Genomic DNA, 20520 nt, shown 5'->3' with positions numbered 1-20520 from the left:
CAGAGGAGGGAGCCCCTGCCTTCGTCCTCCCAACAGCCCTCCAGCCCCCTGGGGTGGGGGGGGGGGGGCGTGTGGAGGTGGGGGCGCCGGCTGGGCCCCTGGCTGTTTAGATGAGGAGGCTGCAGCGGGCTCTGGGCTCCGGGAGGTGGCCCCGGGTGACCTGGGTGAGGCAGGCAGGAGGTCGACCAGAACCAGGACCACTCACCCACGAGGGTCCACCCTGCACTGTCCCCGGGGCCCAAGCACCACACGGGCAGAAGGCTACAGGTACAGGAGGCTCAGGCGTCCCTTGGAAAAGTGAAGAAATCAGTCCTGAGTTCACCCCTTTGGGGAAGGAAACTGCAGGGGGGAAATGCCCACAGGGAAAAACACCTTGTGTGAAGAGAGTGTCACTTCTGGGGGACGGAGCAGGTGACCAAGAAGGGACCCCGGGGAGTGTTTTGTTTCTTACGCCAGGTGACAGGTCTGCTGGGTTCACTGTATCACCCTTTATACGGTTCTGTACGTCTGAGATATTTTGTCATTTGAAAGCAAAACCAAGAAAACCTTCAACTGCACAGGCCTCTTCTCTAACACTAAATCCATACTCAGAAAAATACTGGCCAAGTGGCTGGCGGTCTTTGTATCAGAGACCCCGGGCCCCACTATTTATCCCAAGACACAGCCTCAGGATCCAAGTGCCCAGCAGACAAAATGGAAACAAAGCCCCTCCCCGACCACGGGGTCGGAGCTGCGCTGGGGGCCGCGCCACGGCCCCTCCGGCTTAACTGGCCCTTGCGGACAGGCCTGCCGAGGCCGCTCCCCAAATGTGCACAGCCTTGCCCTCCTCTACCAGAAGCCCAAGGGGGACCACGGGCCACACGAATACGGTGACGGGGAGTTGGGGCGGGGGGGGGGGGGGCTCTGGTGTGTTTTTCAAGCCGGAGGAAACAAAACGGGCCGCTCAGACATCTGAGACCCCGATTCTGACCCAACGGGATCTTTCCAGGGTAAGCATCAGAAAGATCTGTTCCCTGCAGGTGGACGAAAATACCGAGTTCACTCACCACATAAAGAGCTCAGTTTATACATCCTTATGTCAAAAACCCCATGGAGGCCAGTGACCAACGCTCGGTCTCCATGAGCACAGCCACACGGTCACAGGGTGGCGGGCTATTGTTTACGCCTGCACAGCTCACCTGGCTAAACCTGAGCTTTTCATCTCGCTCGGGAAAGGTGGACTGGATCCCCGGCGGAAACGCTCCCCAGAGGCCCAAGGTCCGTAAAGTGACCCCATGAAGCGCATTCAAGTCGAGGTGTTCGGCCACAAGTAACAGAAAGCCACCCACTCTGACTGCGCAAAGGGAAACGCAATTCACCGAACCACCTAACCAGGAAATCCTGAGGTGGATCCGGGGTGGAGGGGTTTGGAGACTTACATGGAGCCGTCAGCATTCCGGGTGTGCGCGCACATCCCTGGGTCCACGTGCACTGTGGGCGTGTGCACTGTGCTGTGTGTGCCTATGCGCGTGTGCCTGAGCGTGGGCGCACACCCTGCGTGTGCAAGTGTAGGGTTCGCGGGGACCCCGCAGGGCAGGCCCTGGGGCCGAGGTTCTCCTGGGTCTACGCCTCACGGTCGGCAAAGAACCAAGCCCAGGCAGAGTTGGCGGCCCTGCGTCCCCCAGACCCCTCCGCGCCGGCCGGGGCAGCCCCGTGCCGCAGCTGCACACACCTCACACGCCCACGCCGCTTCCCCCACCACAGGTGGAGCCCCCCCCCCCCCCCCGGGCCCCCCCAGGACCGCGTGACTGCGGTGCTCCGCGCCCGGGCACCACGCCCTCAGCTTCTTGCAGCCTCTCCCCGCACCCGGTGGCTCCTCCCTGCTGGAACTCGTGCACCTGCAGCTTCCAGACGAACCGCGGGAAGTGCCACCATCCGTTTCCACATTCCCCTCTCGGTAAACACGGGCTTGTATCCCTTATTTTTATTTTAAACAGCGCCGCGGGGCCGCATCCTCAGAAGCCGTCCCAGGTGGGGCGCCCAGCTTTCCGGGCAGCCGCCCCCCACCACCACCCCCCCATCCCCCCACCACCACCCCCCCATCCCCCCACCCCCAGCGTGGTCACGCCCACCTCCCCCTCCCACTTCCTGCCGCCCCCGAGACTGCAGGTGGCAAGGGGAGGAGCCGGGACTGAGCGGGAGGCCCAGGAGGTGCAGAGCAGATACCTGATGCCGCTGCCCTGGGCTCCCGTCCCTCTGGGAGGCAGGCAGACCCCCCCCCCAACTCCCCCCCCCCCCCCCCCAGCACAGAGCTCTGTCTCCTCCCATCTCAGATCCGGGAAAGACTCCGGGGTGGCATCCAAGGGCTTTTTAGCATTTTCTGTCAGGTCGGTTTCAGCTCGAGATTCCCGGCACCCCGCTGGCCTCCTGGCCGGACCGCTCGCCCAGTTGTGTGTGCTCATAGTGCTTCTGGGGAAAGGAGTCTTAGCTTTGGTTGGATTCTCAGAGAGGGTGTCGACTCCAAGTGTTTGACCCCGTGTGCTTAATTAGGCTCTTTCTGTTATGAATGATTAAAAAAAAAAATCAACTTAAACTGGCTTGAGGGGATGGAGGAGGAAAAAGGAATTTATTGGCTCATGGTGAGGCTGAATCCAGGGCTCAAATTACGCCAGACAGCACAACTCTCTTCTCCATCTCTGGCTCACTCTGCCCTGTGGGCTTGGTGGTCAGGTGGGCTCACTACCCCCCTGTGCCCCGGGGGTCCAGACTCAGGTGGAGAAGAAGCACTTTCCCCCAGCCTCTCCGGCAGGGGCCCCGACGACGGTGCACAAGGGGGGGTCACAGGCCACCATCCGTCCACAAACGGATCCCTCTGGACTGGGATGCCCGGTGGGCTCAGGCCAGGCCCCACACCCAGCCCCCGTCCAAGGGGTGATGAGTTACCACCAGAAATCCGAGTGGTGCTCTGAGGAAGGGGTCGTGGCCCAGGGCAGAGGCAGAAAACGTCCCCTGCACTCTGAAAAAGGCCAACTCCTAAGTCAAGTCCAAACTCAAATGCTCTGGTAGTTTATTGTGACGGTTGTGGGATAGCCCGAGGGCAGCGGTGCCATCTGCTGGGGGTGGGATCGTGTCCTCCCCACGTCCCCCCCCCCCCCCCGTCGGTGAAGTCCTGACCCTGTGAACGTGACCTCGTTTGGAAATAGAGTCCTCACAAATGCCACACTGGACTAGGGTGGGCCATAAACCCAATGCCAGGTGTCCTGAGAAGAGAAAGGGGAAGGAAACTGGACAGACACAGGGAAGGCCGCGTGACAATGGGGTGAGGGACCAAAGCGCTGCAGCCACAAACCCAAGAATGCCAGGAGCCGCCAGAAGAGGAAAGTCCTTCCTTGCATCCTCCGGAGGGAGCACAGCCCTGCCCACACCTTGACTCTGGACTTCTGCCCTCTGGAACGGGGAGAGTGAGTGAATGCCTGTTGTCTTAAGCCCCCAGTCTGGAATAACTTGTTTCTGCAGCCACAGGACACTCCTATTCTGCCCGACCCTGACGCGGAGCTAGCACCCAACACTGCATCCAGGCACCTGACGTGGGCCCTCAGTCTCCCCAGCCCATCACGTCCCAGCCCCAGAACAGCAGCTCTCCCAGACACATGAGGATCCCACGCTGGTGTTTTCCAATGGGGCCTCGGGGAGGTTTGAGGAAGCAGTGGCCCTAATGGCCGGGAAAGTCCTCCAGGGCAACCTTGTGACTCTGCTTTACAGGTGCCCCCAGCAAACTCCTGATCAAAGGGAAAACCCCACGAGACGCCCTCCAGCCGAGCACAGCTCCGCCACATGCAGAAACAACTTGGCGGGACCCGAAGCCCACGTGGCTACTGGCCAAGAATCCCCAAACATGAAATTGCTGCCTAAATTCCCTGCTGTCACACCTCCGGAACCCATGTGGTCAACTCCAGCTGGCCGTCTCTGCCATCCGGACACTGGATCGTCTCAGCCTCCCGTGGAGAAGCTAAATCAAAGCCGTCCCGACCCAGCCAGCCTCGGGGGCTCGTGCCCTCTCAGCTCAAGTCCAAGCTGATGGCTGTGCCAGGATCCTCAGGCCACCATGGGGCAAGGCGGAGCTGCGGGCACTGCAGTTGGACAGACCAGGATCTAGATCGTGACTCTACCGTTTACTTGGCATACGGCCTCTGGAAGGTGTCCAGCCTCCCGCAACGTCCCCATCTAGAACAGATAACTGTACTTTCCTACGTCTAGGACTGCAGTAAACAGGAACCAAGATAATACACAACACAGACACTGTCTTGATTATGTCCCGCTCGAGCACCCATTTGGTAAATATATTGGCCATCTCATAGGTGTCAGGCAACATCCTAGAAACCAGGGTTACAGTGAGAGGCAAACAGGTGTTTTGAAGTTTATTAAGATGAAGAAGAAGGTAATAATGGTGACGGTGATGGTGGTGATGAAGCTAAGACCCCTCTCTCGACCATGAGACCATCATGAGCGGGAGCTGTGTCTCCCATTTCCAGGTCCCTCAGTGCCTTGCACATAGCATGTACTTAACAAATGCGTGTGGCTCACGGACTTATCCTTCAAGTTGCTTTAAGCAGAGAGCTCCGCCACGGATAGTTCCAACTGGCCCCCGTGCAAATCTCTTTGAAGTCATGTGTTTTTATCTTTAAAACTGACTTAAGCTTTTCATTCCGTTCTACGGTATATCCATGTTTTCTCTACTTATAAACAGTAAGAACTTTTTTCCAAAACTTTGAGCGAAATCGATGCCCCAAGAAAACATACCCTGTTTACTCCTGTGGCTTCTGAGATACTCACCACACACGCACACACACACACAGCCCAGTCCCTCAGGCTGCCCCACACACGACCAGAAGCCCAGAGCCCAAGGCCAGAAGTGCGAACCCAAGCTGTTGCCCACTCTGGATAAGAAGCCTCTCTCTCCTGGTGACGCTGGGGGCAGGGGAGCTGGACAGGCAAGGCCCTGAAGGCAGCTCGTGCACTGCTCAGTGCTCTGCGGGGCAGGGAGGTTGAGCCTGGGCTCAGCGACTTTAGGCTGAGAGCCAAAACATGTCAACGTAAGAAGGCCCTGAGAAGGTCTCTGGAAACTTCATTTTCCCTGTAAAACCCCAGTGTTCCCAGCATGGGGAAGCTGCATCACCAACCTGGACAGACCCCGGGCCACAAAGCAGCGGTGTCCATTGCGGGAGCCCCGCGGATGCCGTCGGCTGGCATTTCAGGAGTTGCTGCGTGTGGCCGGAGTCTGCAGGTTGGCTGAGGAACCCGCCCGGCTCCCCAGTGGCAGCCGTCCTTGTGCTCCACCCTCTTCAGATGGTGACACCAGGCAGGAAGAGGCAGGGCGCTCACTGGGCTACTGGGCAACCAGAACTAGACTCAGGGCCTGGCTTCCCCACCCCACACAGCCCGGCTCCCAGAGGCTCTGTTTCCCCATTTCCAAAGTGGGCCTTTGACACGATGTTTTTCAGCTCTGTTACATAACAGTCACCCTCGGAGCCTGGAAGTGGAAAGCAGTTCACGGGTAATTTGACAACGACACGAGTTCGGAAATAAACCGGGCTTTACCGAGCAGATGAAAATGCATCTCGCTTGACCCATGAGGACGGGGGTCCCGTCCTTCCAATCGCAGAGGTTTGGCATCGGTAGGGACATGGACAAAGGGGGAGTCCATCTCGCTCCGTCCCCTTCCCCGGGGTGGAGGCAGATCTGGGGCCCGATCACACGGATCTGAGCTCCTCAAGTCGGAGAAGGTGAGTTCACCTCTGACGTGTGCGGTGCTGAGAAGCCTACAAAAGCTTTTCCCCCAGGGAAACGGGGAGGGGGGTCCATTTCACTCTCAATTTGCAGAAATAATCGCTCCCATTTTCAAACAAATACAGCCGTGTGGTGGAGCAAACTACAATATATATGCCCATGAATGTCCACCAGCAGACATGAGACTTTCAAAGGAACGTCACGCCCAGCAGGACGATTCAGGCCACCGTCCAGAACCCAGATTGCACCAACTCTCCTCCAGCTTTCCAGGAGACAAGTCTCACCAGGGGGAAGAAATGTAAAGGCAGAGCCAACCTCTAGGGGCTGCAGGACAAGCACGGAGCCTGGATGCCACCTCGTGTTCACAGGGGATATGACAGCCAGCCCCGTGCCACCTCTGTGAGGGTGTGAGGTTCGAAAGCCTGCTGATGGGGGAGAGCCCGTGTCAACGCGGGGACCTCGCACCGAACACCTCCCTACCTCTCCCGTCAGCCCAGTTCAGCAGCTGGGTCCCCCCTTGGTCACCAGGCTCGTCCGGGGGAGGTGGTGTCCCCACCCCGAGCCTGGCCTCGAGAGCACCTCCCTGGGGGCTTACTTACTCCAGGTTCGCTCCCCTGGAGAGTCTGGCTCAGGAGCCCCGGGTTGGGGCAGAAGTCCGTTGGTCCCACCCATTCTCCAGGCAACCTGGGAATGAACGCAGCGGTTCGAACCTACACTGAGTCACCCGGGGGAGATTTTAAAGCCCTACTGATACACCCAGGGTGAGGCCCACGCCTCAGTGCCTTCAGGTGGCCGCCAGGAGACCCCACCTCGCAGCCGGGGCTGAGGAACACGGGAACAAAGCCTGTTTCACCGTGAACTTCCTTGTGAACCTCAGCGCCCTCGGGAGGGATGCCCACTCTCAACACGGCTCTGCAGCTGGGTGGCCAACCCTCCGGTCACCCTGGGACCAAGGGGCTCCGGGATGTGTGGTCGACTGCATGGACAGTTCATGTGCTTCCTGTGGGACTTTGTCAGGACGGCCTTCGTGTCCTATGACACAACGTAATTGACAACCCTAGGGACGCAGAGCTTTTGAGCTAAAACTGTAAAGGTCCCAGGGTAAGCCAGGACGAGGTGGTCACCCTGGCTCAGACTAGCAATGACCGGGCCTGGACCTCCACGGGCGCATCTCTGAGAGCGGTGGCCAGAGCGCCCATCGGCTTCTTACAGGGGACCATAATCCCCCGACGGTGATAGTGTCGCTTTCCATCCCTGTCTGCGACCCACACCCTGCTTGTGCACCAGATTCACAGTGGCAGTGGCACCGTATGATTATGTTTCATGGAAGGAATGGGATTCCTAACACCCATCCCAGATGCTGCCTGTAGGGCAGGTCTGGGAAGGGACGGCTGAGCTGCTGTGATGTGATTGGTCAGTTGGACAACAGCGAATGTGGCTGATTTGGGGGTCGACTTTTGGTTGGTTCAGCGGCCAGGAAGTGGTGGCCATCACAGGGAGATGAGGAAGTCATTTGAAAAGATCCTGAGAGGTTGACTCGTCCTAGAGTTTGGACACGTGTACTCAGTAAACATTTACTGAGCACCTACTGTGGGCCAGGGGCCCAAGCAAAGACTGCACCACAGCAGCCGCTGATGGGCCTCTGGTGCAGGCCACCGGGGGGTTGAATCCCAGCACTGCCTTTACCGGCTGTGTGACCTCAGCCAAGTCACTGCACCTCTCTGTGCCCCCATCCCTGACTTTGTAAAATGCAGTGAATAACTCCCAGCTGTTGTGAACAAATGATGCATGAGAATGGTAAGCCAGGGCTGGGACCCAGGTGCTGGAGGCACACTCAGCCCCTCACCAGCCTTTGGGCGGTCTGGGGTTTAGGCGACGTGTGGAGTGAGCCGACATCTGACACGTGTGAGGGCTGCGGGAATAGTCCTGGGAGTTCATCACACCGGGGGAAACCAACGCTCTGAAGGCAAGTCAGACGCAAGAAGGTAATGTCGGCTTCAACTTGTGAAGCATTTCAAAGCACCCAGAAGACTTGACAGAATCTGAAAAGGGTTTCTAAGAGTCGCTATCAAAAAAGTGCTATCTCGGAAATGCAAACTGGTGCGGCTGCTCTGGAAAACAGTGTGGAAGCTCCACGAAAAATTACAAATAGATCTACCCTACGACCCAGCAATAGCACTGCTAGGAATTTACCCAAGGGACACAGGAGTGCTGATGCACAGGGGCACACGTACCCCAATGTTGATAGCAGCGCTTTCAACAACAGCCAAAGTATGGAAAGAGCCTAAATGTCCATCAGCTGACGAATGGATACAGAAGATGTAGTTTATGGGGCGCCTGGGTGGCGCAGTCGGTTAAGCGTCCGACTTCAGCCAGGTCACGATCTCGCGGTCCGGGAGTTCGAGCCCCGCGTCGGGCTCTGGGCTGAAGGCTCGGAGCCTGGAGCCTGTTTCCGATTCTGTGTCTCCCTCTCTCTCTGCCCCTCCCCCGTTCATGCTCTGTCTCTCTCTGTCCCAAAAATAAATAAACGTTGAAAAAAAAAAAAGATGTAGTTTATACATACAATGGAATACTACTTGGCAATGAGAAAGGATAAAATCATGCCATTTGCAACAACGCGGATGGAACTAGAAGGTATTATGCTGAGTGAAATAAGTCAGTCAAGGAAAGACAGATATCATATGTTTTCACTCGTATGTAGATCTTGAGAAACTTAACAGAAGACCATGGGCGAAGGGAAGGGGGGAAAAAAGTTACAAACAGAGAGGGAGGGAGGCAAACCATCAGAGACTCTTAAATACAGAGAACAAACTGAGGGTTGATGGGGTGTGCAAGGGCGGGGAGGTGGGTGATGGGCATTGAGGAAGGCACCTGTCGGGATGAGCACTGGGTGTTGTATGGAAGATATCTGACAATAAATCATATTTTAAATAAATTTTTTAAAAACTAAAAAGGACAATTATGTGTGTACTAAGAATAACATAACTAAAGTAAAAATACTGGCAACTATGTTGCAATAAAAACCTATTTTAAAGAAAAAATGCTATCAACGTTCTCTTAAGCTAAAAACATCTTTTTCTCCTTCAAATACCAATATCAAAGATGCATTTAAAATACACGTAGGGGAGCCCGGGTGGCTCAGCCGCTTAAGCATCCAGCTTCACATCAGGTCACATTCTTGTAGTTCGTGAGTTCGAGCCCCGCGTCGGGCTCTGTGCCGACAGCTCGGAGCCTGGAGCCTGCTTCGGATTCTGTGCCTCCCTCTCTCTCTTCTCCTCCCTCACTTGTTTTCAGACTGTCTCTCTCTCAAAAATAAACATTAAAAAATTATTTTAAAAAGTACACGTTCGGGGCACCTGTGGCTCAGCTGGTTGAGCATCTGACTCTTAGTTTCAGCTCAGGTCATGATCTCACAGTTCACGGGTTCGAGCCCCATGGGGGGCTCCTCACTGTCCATGCAGAGCCTGCTTGGGATCCTCTCTCTCCCTCTCTCCGCCCCTCCCCCAGGCATGCACGCACACGATCCCTCAAAATAAACTAAAAAAAAAATATATATATATATACATGTTCAACCTATTCAATTGCTCTTTTCGAAAAAAACTAATTGACCGTGCTCCTGCCCCCACCACGGTGACACTCCCTTTTGGAGACCGCTCTGTGACACCTCGTGGGACCCGGGATGCCTCAGGCTCCTCAAAGCCCCAGCTGACAGCCTCTCCGCGGCAGGACGCACACAGAAACTCCTCCACATCCCAGGCCCGGCTGCGCGCTGCTCTCCCCCTGTACCAGGCCTTCTCGAAGAACTCTGCTAGGCTAATCCCGGGTGAGACAGACCGAGACCAGACTCAACTGCCGTGATGGAAGGAGCCACCGCTACTGAGTTTTGAAGAAGCTCGCCCGGTAACACACAAGGGGTACAAAGCAGCAGACCGCAAGCTGTCGGGAAGCAGACAGGTTATAGGAAGCAGACAGGACGCAGGAAGAGACAAAAAGTGGACTGGTCACGGAGCCATAGTTGATACTCCCTAGCTTCCGCCTTCCACGCTCCATCGTTGGGAAGGGGTGTTCCGTGGGAGTAATACCTCCTTGCCTCATTTTCTGATACCGTCAGTACGGATTTTGGCTTCTCTAGTTGCTGTTTTTATGTGGGGGTTCACAGACACTCAAGAAGGAGGTCACTGCAGGCTCCACCCTCCTAGAATCCCTTCCCCACGCTGCTAGCCACTCACCCCCACAACTGTCATCGTCGAGTTCACCGCTGCCCTCACCGGCGCGGGGGCGCACCTGCCTTCACGGCTCCCGGTTCCTCTGCCCTTCCTTCTCGCGGCCCACTCCTTCCCTCCGGGTTCCATCCCCTTCTTCCCGACCGTGCCCTGCAGCACTTCTCCAGAGATCAGTCAGTAATAAAAGCTGATCTTCACCTATGAAGATCCTCCTTTCTCTGCTCGTTATAACCGTTTCACGGATTCTGTCATTCGAGAGGAAATTATTGTTCCGCTGCCTTCTGCCCTTCTAGGATTGTGTCTCAGAAGTCTGCTGTTGACTGTCCCTTTGCAGGGAATTAACTTTTATTTATTTACTTATTTACTTATTTATTTATTTATATTTTTAGAGAGAGAGGGAGAGCAGAGGAGAGGGGCAGAGAGACAGACACAATGTCAAGCAGGCTCCACACTCAACACAAAGCCCAACGCAAGGCTCGATCCCACGACTCTGGGATCATGACCTGAGTCAAAGTCACAGGTCTGACGCTCAACTGGCTGAGCCACCCAGGCGCCTCCGGAATGATTTTTAAGTTGCGCAGGGTGGAAAGCTGCCGGCTGGTAACAAGGTGAACACGAGTGAGAGGCAAAAATAATAGTAAAAAGGGACAAGGTGCATTTCAATAGCCGGGAACTCTCCCGGCAAAAGGTGAGGAGCTGCCGGGCGGGGGGGCGGGGGCTCTGCAGATGGCTCCACGTGGAGACCAAGCCTGGGTCTGTCGGGAGCCCCACTCCTAGGGGCGCAGGGACCCCCCGGCCTCCCTGGTGTTCCCAGCGCCCTGCCCCAGCTTCCTTCCTCCCCGCCCCCGCACGGCACTTCAGCCCGGTTGGTGGGCTTTCAGCTGGGTCCTCCCAGGGCCTTTGTCTGGAACCGTTTCCACCTGCCACCCGCACCCCCACCCCAAGACGACTTTTGACGCTCTTCTTGGCTGGTCCTTGACTAGTCACATCCTCAGGGAGCCCTCCCCCAACCAACCTCAACTTGTTCCCACACCCACCCCAACCCTGTCTCCATCAACCCTGAGGAGCATCATTGAAGCTTCCCATTCTGCCCATCGTCTTACTCGTCCTCGGTGTTCCTACGAGCCCTGTAAGGATAAGGGCCCCAAGGGTCAGGTCTGTCACACCCCACAGCATGCAGATGAGAGAGCAAAGGTCAGGTGGCCCTCTGGCGTAAGGGTGGCAGACTGAACCGGGCACGAACGCTGCTCCCTCCCGAGTTGCCACTACGGTGGCAGGAAGGGGCAAGGACACAGACGACAGGACTCCACGGTCACACTTTGGAAACGGACGCTGACATACAACTAGAACCCTCTTAGCAAGTTCAAGAGAGCAGGTTTCAACACGGTAAGGGCAGGCCAAGAAAGCCTGGTTACCCCAGAGAAAGTCCCCAGGCTCAAGGAGACTTTGTCTGGAGCTTTCGGGCATAAGAGTCCGGGGGTCAGAAGGACCTTCGAACACCGTCTCCAGGACTCTCTCGAGTTCCCTCAGGCAGAGCCCTCCACTTGTAGGCCCGTTTAGCTCCATCGTCTAACCCGGGGTAAAGGCCCCTTCCTCTCGGGGTTGTTCTGTGGAGGGACAGTGGCCTTGAAGTGCCTGGCCCGGGTAGGTTCTCAATCAATGGGTCATTTAAGGGTCAGAAGGGCCAGGTAATGGGGCACCTGGGTGGCTCAGTCGGTTAAGCGTCCGACTTCGGCTCAGGTCATGATCTCGCGGTCCGTGAGTTCGAGCCCCACGTCGGGCTCTCTGCTGAGAGCTCAGAGCCTGGAGCCTGTTTCAGATTCTGTGTCTCCCCCTCTCTCTCTGACCCTCCCCCGTTCATGCTCTGTCTCTCTCTGTCTCAAAAATAAATAAACGTTAAAAAAAAAAAAAAAAAAAAGAAGGGCCAGGTAATGAGTCAGGAGTGACCCTGGGCCACGTCAGGCACCTCGGGCCCATGCAGGAGCCCACCCTGGGAAAGAGCTGAAAATGGTACCATGTAGCAGGAGGCCCGAGCTTTGTAGGTGAGGCCATCCGGAGGCTATACTGGCCTCACACTGGCCCTCACAGCCAGACTCCCATCATCTGCAGATCCCAGCATCCCTCCCCCCAAGGCGGGGAGGGCCTCCCAGGGAAGTCAGTGTGCCCTTCAAAACAAGGGAGCAAGGGCATTCCTAAACCATCAGGACGATTCCACAATCAGGGGTTTTACATAACCTGAACTTTCAGCCACTTAGTTCAAGCCTTCTAACCACCTGCGACAGCCTCTGATCGAGCCCCAGGCCAACTTCCCCTCCCAGTTACGGCTGCGCATCTCAAAGGCCGCCTCCCACTTTCCGCACACTCCCCGAGGCTGCTGGGAGACCCCTCTGTGCCAGCCCTCTGCACAGCTCCGCGCATGGAACGTTCTAGGATCTGTTCTGCTGTTTCGGCAGGGCCTCCAGGGATCAGCGAGGGGATCTGGCGGGCAGGGCAGGCGGGAGAGCAGGACAGCGGGATGCGAGCCCAGAGGGGGCCTGCCGGGGCTGGGATGATGCCAGTTCCCTGGCACGGACTCCAATGTCGCTTTCTAAATTAAAAGGCTGAGAGCGGCCCGGGAACCAAGTCCATCACGGACGGAGCTCAGCCCGCCCTTCCTAAGCCCACGGTCACCCACTCCAACCAGCACTGACAATGTCAAGGCGGGAGGGCGGTCCCAGAAGAAAAACAGCCATGGGGGCTTCTGCTGGTCCAGCTTTTCTAGTCGAAATCAAAACCAAAACACCCCGCATACAAAGACCCTACGTTTCTCGTTTTTATACGACGTCCCCTTGAACGACTTACTCTTGCTATTTCGTCTACACCCGAGATATGTTTGCAGCAGACACTTGGGACAAACCGTTTCAAACAACGGGCACTGGCGCTTACAGTCACCAAAGAAGCGACCACGGCAGGGTTCACGTAAACTGCTCGTTTATTAGCATCGGTACTGCAACATGACAGTTTCCGGGAGCCGCGCTGAGCTGCACGGAGGTGGCGAGGCGAGGCGAGGCGAGGCGAGGCTCGGGTGGGCGGAGTGGCGGCTCCTACTTCTTCCACTCGTTCTTGTCGTAGTCCCACTTGGCTGAGAAGCCCTGGATCGGGCTGACCTTCATGTCCAGCATCCTCTTGGTCTGCTTAGCCACCCACTCCTCCTCGAAGGTGTGCGGGATGGGGCCATACACTAAAGCCCAAAACAATCTCATGAGACGACGTCGTCCTGACAGGTTGTTTCTAAGCCCACGCGTTACACGGGTCAGGCCTTCCCCCCCACACACTGGCCGCCAGGCTAGCAAAGTCGTCTGCTGCTCGGCACCCACACCCACACCCACACCCACACCCACACCCGGGTTTCGAATTCTGGGCACTGACAACTCTTGATATTTCCAAACTATTCTCTGTTGACAAAAGGTTATCAATAAAACACGAGCTGAGAGCACAACGTCTGCTCTGTAAGACGTAGACGAGGGGGCCTACAGACTAGCGCTGAGCACAAACAAGAAACCACGAGTGACTTGTGAGTCCTGAGGAACACGGCCACGGTCAGGCCAAAGGTACAGGATCACAGCCGGCTGGAACGGGAAAAAGCCATTCTGCCCGGACACAAAGAACCCGGCAGAGGTAGCACGGAATGGCGGACACCTCCAACGGCCTCTGTGCAGACCCTGTGAGGTCTAACGACCCAGAATTCTGCTTATGGAGACACAGTCCCTATTCAGTCGAAACAGCCCTTCGATAAGAAACAACGCCCTTTTCCTTGGCCGAACCTTCCCGACGCCGTCCTCCGATAACGTAATAAAGCGTCACAGAAAGGCGGTGTGCCATACAGAGCAGGGAGTCCTTTGCTACCGAGCACGGCCCGCCGCGAAGAAGTCAGAAGAAGGTGGCTTACACCACTTCGGTGAACGTGAGCTGGACCCCAGAACGGGGGCGCCCGCCTCGTGCACAGGCACCCACGGCCCACTCCCGGGCGCCGGTAGATGGCGCGGAGCCGACCCGATCCGGGCCTGCGTGGCTACGACCCGAGACCCCCGGCCCCCGCGACCCCCACTCACCATAGTGCTTCTCCCAGATCAGGAGGAGGGCGGTGAAGCCGATGAAGAACATGGCGGCGCCCACAACCGTCTTCCACTCGTTCGTGCTCCTGTTCATTTCCGCGAAGCTCTCGTTGAACTTCATGCGGTACACTGGGGAGAGAGCACAGCCGTCGGTGCGGGTGAGGGGAGGCTGTGCCGGCAGCCCCTCCTCCGCGGGGCCCACGATGCGGCCGAGGGGCACAGCGCACACGCACGTGCTCTCCCACACGGGTACGAGGGGTGGCGGAGGGGACAGAACACACCCAGTCTGCTCTGAGCACGAAAACCCCACAGAACCAGTGAATTCTCCCTCCTCGGGTTACGGTGCAGGATCCACGGAGTCCCCAGAGTTTCACCCCCACCCCCTGCCACCTGACGGTGACTTTCGGCCTCTGATCTTCTGTCAGTAAGTTAGAGCGGACACCGCCCACCCGGCAGGGCCGCCAAGAAGCCGTGTCCGCACCCTCCTCCTGGGGGACCGGAGCCCCAGGGACCCGGGCAGAGGTGCGGCCAGCCCACAGAGCAGGGGCCCGGGAACAAGCCCCCGGGACACGCCCCGTGCCGGTCTCCGGGCGGCGCCCCCAAGCTCACAGCCCAGACCCCGGTAGACATTCTCTCTCACACGGTCTGCCAACACTTCTGCTTCAAGACCCACATTCAACTTTTTCATCGATGGAGAGGCTGCTCCAGGGGGCCTTCTCTTTCTCTTTCAAGGCCTTCTGGCTGGCAGAGAGGTTCTTGACGTGAGCCACGTCGGGCAGGGGGTAGTCACGCCGGTCCACATAACTCGGGAGAGCGTAATCTTCACTCTTCACGACGCTTCCTACAAAACACAGCGACGAGTGTTTGAAAATTCACACGGGTTCCGAGTGGCCAACCCACGGGAGGACAGGCGTGTGCACCCTGAAGACCTCGGTCGTCCCAGGGACTGAGGCCACAGTGTCACACGGCCGACGGACCGTCGGGGGAAGCAGGCCCAGACGGCGGGGCGAGGGTGTGGGGCCGGCTAAGCGCGGCCCTTCTCGCAGCCGACACGCCCCGGCCAGGCCAACTGCCACCGGGGACGGCAGGGCCACGCGTACCAGCACCACGCAGAGGGCACGCGGGGCTCTCAGGATGCCCTGCTGGCCTACACGAAGGCCCTTCTGCAGGAGACTCAAACTAAGGAGGGAGAGCAAAATCGACAGAAAACTCGTAAAAGAAACAAGCGTCCAAAGGTCACAAACAAGACACAGGGCGCTGTTTATTGTCCCAGAAACAAACAACCTGCGCCCAACAGAGGAGGGACGCAACTACCCCCACAGGTGTGTCAAAGGTGTCATTCGTTCACAGGTTCAGAAATGTTGGCTGAGCACCTGTTACACGCTCACCGCGGCTCCAGCTGAGAGCAGCGAACGGAGCCGGCTGCCCGTGGGTGCTCACAGGGCAGAAGCGGACACACCCGTGGGTCCCAGGTCACGGCACGGGGGCTCAGGAGAAAGAACAGGTACAGCAGAGGAAAGGAATCGGGGCGCACGTAGAGCAGGAAGCAAGGGACGGCAGTCAAGAGAACGAGGAAATAGTCGCGTCCTCAGCAAGTCACAGAAGATCCCGGGACTTTTTTTTTGTTTTTTTTTTTTTTAAGATAAACCCCTGGTGTGCTTACACGTCCACGTAACTGAACACACAAAACTCCCGGCAGAGCAAACCCAAGTTGTTATCAGCGGAGAGAGGACAAAAGGGGGATTTCTGCTCCAAGAGATAGGAATCTCAGTGCCTTAAAACAAGCACGCATCTGTGTGCTGCTCAAGGAAAGAGAAACAGCTCAGAAGCCAGAAAACAAAGGAGTATCTTCATTTGTATTTAGGGCTTTCCCACTGCTGAAAGCTGTTTTTTCAATTCCAACCTATGCTTGCAAGAAAACGCTGTGATCCAAACTGGTCTGGAGGAGTGAGGTCTTGCAAAAATGCTTCGCTTCCGTTGGCGGAGTCGCCCATGAGCACACTCTCCCGGGTCACGTTAACAACAGTGACCCATCGCTGCACCTCAAGCAAAGCACGATTTCTCCAGATGCTTATCTCTGGAGCGCAAGTGACTTACGCATACACAGCCCGATTCCGAAAACTTGAAGGTGGAACCAAGGACTGGAATTACTTTCCACGGTTCTATGAAACTGAGTGGCCTAAAAGAAACAAATGCATACCAGCACTCAGCTCCCATTAGTCACTAAAAACAGACGTAAACTGGGGTAACGAGGACATTCCACAACTGACCGGTGGTTACGGCACAGCTCCGGAACTCAACTCAAAACCGCTGAAGGGCGCTTTCAATGGGTCCGTGTCTGTCGTGTCAATCACCCCTCAGTAAAGTTATAAAAATGCGAATGCTCGCAACCTTGGAACACTCTCAGCATAAAATTGCACTTTCTACAACAAGAACGGCCAACTGTGGTCTCGGGGCTGCAAGGGTTCTCAGCACTTTGGGCCTGGTCCCCCACACCCCACAAAGATTAGCACACCAAGCATTCCTTTAAGAGGGAGATGAAGAGAGACTTTGCATCTGAGCGAGGGGCTCGTCACTGCTGTCCTCAGCTGGGTGGGTCTTTCCCTGAGCCTCTGCTGAGGAAATCTGGGGAATCAGGAGCGGCCCCCTCAATCACACGTGTCACAGCACAAGCACCCAGACACAGAGGCGGCTGCCAGTGGCACTTCAAAGCGCTATCATCTCGGGGGGAAAACCAGTCCGTGTATTCAGGCACCACGCGCGAAAGCTAAAAACGGAAGGACGGGGGCGCCCGGGGGGGCTCAGTCAGTTAAGGGTCTGACACTTGATTTCGGCTCAGGTCACGACCTCACGGTTCATGAGTTCAAGTCCCACGTGGGGCTCTGGGCCGACAGCACCAAGCCTGCTTGGATCCTCTGTCTCCCCCCCACCGCCCCGCCCCTCCCCTGCTCAGGCACGCATGTGTTCCTTCTGTCCTCAAAAATAAACCTAAAAAAAAAAAAAAAAGGACAAGACCTATTCAACGGACCGCAGTTTTCTCCACCTGTGTACTGTGTACCGAAAACACAGCAATGAAGAAAAGCAGGTTCTCAGCCTCAAAAAAGTTTGCATCCTGGAAGCAAAGAGACGACACACAGAAACCCCAGTATGTCAGCCCTCCAAGCAGACAAAGCAAGATGATGTAGGCCAGGCAGCATCTTCACAAAGGGCGGTGAGGAAAGGCTTTTCTAAAATAACAACTCTAGAGTTCTGAGGCAGAAGCCACAGCCTGCCGCACACCAGGAATGTGTCACACCCCTGGGGACGGGGACCCTGAGCACCCGGGAGAGTTGCCTTGGGTCTTGTCATTTCCTTTTTGAGTCTGCTTTGATAACATCAGAGAGGCCTAGTGCAGATCTTACCCCAGACACGAGAAGCCACCGGAGGATTTCAAAAAGGGACTAATTTAACTAAGAGTAAGTTTTGGCTAATGCCACTGTAAAGAGAAGGAAGCTGGCTTCTTATGAAAGGCCAGAATGACCAAGGGGACGTGAAGGAACTTTCGGGGGTGATGCAAATGTCGTAGTCCTGACTGGCATCGCTGTTACACAGCTGTGTGAGCTTATCAAAATCCACAGAACATTACGCTTAGTAAAGGTAAATTGTACTTTCTGTAAACTGCACCTCAAATGAATTAAACAAAGCTAAGAAAATACATAAGCAAAGCCAAAATAGAAACAAAATATAATCTGTCATTAAGGTACTTGCTAGGCTTTTTAAAAATGTTTACTTTATTTCAAGAGAGAGAAGGAAACGAGAATCCCAAGCAGACTCCTCACTGTCAGTGCAGAGCCCAACGCAGGGCTCACCCCCACGACCATGAGATCTTGACCTGAGATGTAATCAAGAGTCACATGCTTACCTGACTGAGCCACCCAGATACCCCTGGCTTCCTACAGTGAAGGAGTGTTTCATTCCACACCTACTAATTAAACAACAAACTTGTCTTTATTACATCCCCATTTAAATAACAAACATTTCAACAAGACTCTCACTAGATGATCTGTGTTATCCTGGACAATATAAGGAATGGAGGAAAATGTAAGACAACAGACAGGATCACCAATTCGAGGACACAATTTCAAGGAAAAACTCACACATAAAAGCAGTTGAGGCAGTAGCAGTTACTGGTTATTGAGCCCCTGGATTCATAGGCCTTGCTCTCCAAGTTATCACTACTCAAGCCTTGCACTTGACCCCTCCCTAACACAACCTGCCATGGTAATTTGCATTTGGTCCTTTCGCTGGCTTTCTCTCCGTCTAGGATGCCATTCTCCTCTAGAATATAAGGTTAAACCTGCTAATACTTCAGCACAGAGAAGCCGCCCCTCCAAAAACCTCTCCTGAACCCCAGGCCAGGGTAAGTGTTTCTTCTGAGGGTACATCACTTATTCAAACACTGTCTTCACATATCTGTCCCTCTCCAGACGGCAAACATCCTGGGGAAAGGCCCAAAGATGCTTGATAAACGCAAAACTAAACTCGCCATGTGCTGGGCACGAACTAAACTCTTTACATATATTTCAGGTGAGAAGAGATTCCTACAGGTAAGAAGCTCATCCAAGACAAAAATGAGATTAAATTCTGCTCAGGCTAGAAGTCCAAGCTCCTTCCCTTCCATTGCCCCAACAATGCAAGTGGTATTTAAGATAAATGGTTGGGACGTTTTTAGGGGGAGAGGGGAAATCATTAAAGTCGTGTATGGTGGAGATCTCTTGAAAGGGGTGGAACTTGAACCTGAAAAAAACGGGAAGGGAAGGAAAAGGGGAGAAATATCAGTGTAAGCAAAAATCCAGACTAGTATTCAACATGATCATACATGCTCTATAATCTAGAGGTAAGCCCTGTTAAAATATCGATACACCCCCCCCCCCCCCGGAAGTCCCAGAACAGCAGAATCAGGATCTGAGCCACCTTAGACCATCTGTGTTTGAAACTCTGGCACAGGAGCTCACACACAGTGGGAACAGGATGAAATCAGCTCCGCCCATTTAAAAGAAGTTACACTTACCATGTGCTCGTACACACACTGAGGTGGAAATTGCTCGCTTGCCAATTAGGCTAAACACTCTGGTAGCCAACATTCTGAAAGAGAAAAATGCACACCTTCTCTATGAATAAGGGCAAACACCCATCGGGGACTCCAGTGCATTTGGGAAGTCGATGCAACTTTGGTTTTTTATCCCCAACATCTATGACCCACTGTTTCTTCGTTACCTACTCTAAATTCACAAAATACCCGAGAATGAGATTTTTATTAACAATCGACACGTTTTTACGGGGCTTCATAACAGACCAAACGCCATGATATATACTCAGGAAATATATATACAGGAAATTAGCAGAAAACTGGCTTTGTTAAAAAAAAAAACAAGGAGAAGAAATTTTAGTGAGGAGACTGAGAAAGCTAAACCCTAAAGCGCTGAGCTACCATGACGGGCTCCACTGTCTGGAGGAAAAGGGTAAACAGCTCAAAGGTACCGGCATGCACTGCATGCAACTGAGCATTTGGTTAAAAACCTAGCAGGTGCCTAAAATAGGAAAAAGACATCAGGCAGAAAGGCTGCAAATACGGCCTGGTCCACTGCCAGTGTCCGCGGACAGCGATGACCTGGATGACCCAGCTCCCACCCGGGTCCTTCCAGCTTCGGGCCCATCTCCCCTACCTCCCCTTCCTTCCAAATGGGGACTTCAGCAGGGGACTGCTGATGACCAAAGGGACGCCGAACGCATTGGGAAAATGCACAATAAACATAAGCATGACGTCAGGGCTGAACTGGCTCGCACCCTGCGTCTTCTCTCCCCGGGCCTGGCCCGCGCGTGGGCGGACGCGGGGCGGCTCTCCCCGAGCCCCGTTAAACCGGTGCGGTCGCGCAGTCGTAGCTGGAGGGCTGCGGCCTAGGCTGCAGAGCCGCCGACCCCTGGCCCCGCCCTCGGCCAGCGGGCGCTCCAAGGTCAGACCCCGAAACTAGACCACGGCCGGGGCGGCGCAGGTGCAGCCAGGCGGGATGCCGCGGGACGGCACACAGGCCGCGAGCCGGCGGCCCCCGAGCCCCGAAACCCCGCCGGCCGGCCTCAATGTCACAGGGCTCCGAGGCCCAGTCGCCGCTCCCTGCTGGCGCCGGGCCGCCGGGTCGCGGGCACGCTCGTCCGCTGGCTGCCGGCCCCTGGCCCTCCCCGGCCCCGCGGCGAGGGCCGCCCGCCATCCTCCGCCCGCTCACCTGCCGCCCGACGCTGCCCGCCGCGACCGCCGCGACCGCCCTCTATGCCCGGGCTGCCCGCTACCGGAAGAGAGGAACGAGGGCGCGCGCGGAGCACCACGGGATCGAGGAGGACCCGGCCGCGCCGGAGGTCACCCGAGCGGAAGGAGGGCAGCGCCTCCAGCGTCGTAAAAGGGC

The 20520-nt window shown here is 55.9% G+C and overlaps 2 protein-coding genes across 2 annotated transcripts in view; both read right to left on the bottom strand.

Moving 5' to 3' along the window:
- IRF8 (interferon regulatory factor 8) overlaps positions 1-1604 on the bottom strand; it is a 79229-nt gene extending 77625 nt beyond the window's left edge. The window contains exon 1 of the mRNA XM_047846202.1: positions 1419-1604. Within this exon, the coding sequence (XP_047702158.1) occupies positions 1419-1453 (35 nt within the window). The 5' untranslated portion in view covers positions 1454-1604. The remainder of the gene's footprint in view (positions 1-1418) is intronic.
- An 11338-nt stretch (positions 1605-12942) lies between these two features.
- Positions 12943-20489, bottom strand: LOC125158799 (cytochrome c oxidase subunit 4 isoform 1, mitochondrial). Its single transcript, XM_047846216.1, has 5 exons — positions 20344-20489; positions 19134-19207; positions 14757-14924; positions 14081-14212; positions 12943-13209 (listed from the first exon to the last, which is right to left on the bottom strand). The coding sequence occupies exons 2-5, from the start codon at positions 19204-19206 to the stop codon at positions 13073-13075; spliced, it is 510 nt and encodes a 169-aa protein (XP_047702172.1). The 5' UTR covers position 19207; positions 20344-20489; the 3' UTR covers positions 12943-13072.
- Between the last annotated feature and the right edge of the window lie 31 nt (positions 20490-20520).

This window comes from Prionailurus viverrinus, unplaced genomic scaffold (genome assembly GCF_022837055.1).
Source record: "Prionailurus viverrinus isolate Anna unplaced genomic scaffold, UM_Priviv_1.0 scaffold_38, whole genome shotgun sequence".
Classification (NCBI taxonomy): domain Eukaryota; kingdom Metazoa; phylum Chordata; class Mammalia; order Carnivora; family Felidae; genus Prionailurus; species Prionailurus viverrinus.
Note: the sequence above shows the minus strand (reverse complement) of the source record. Positions and strands in the feature narration are given on the sequence as shown.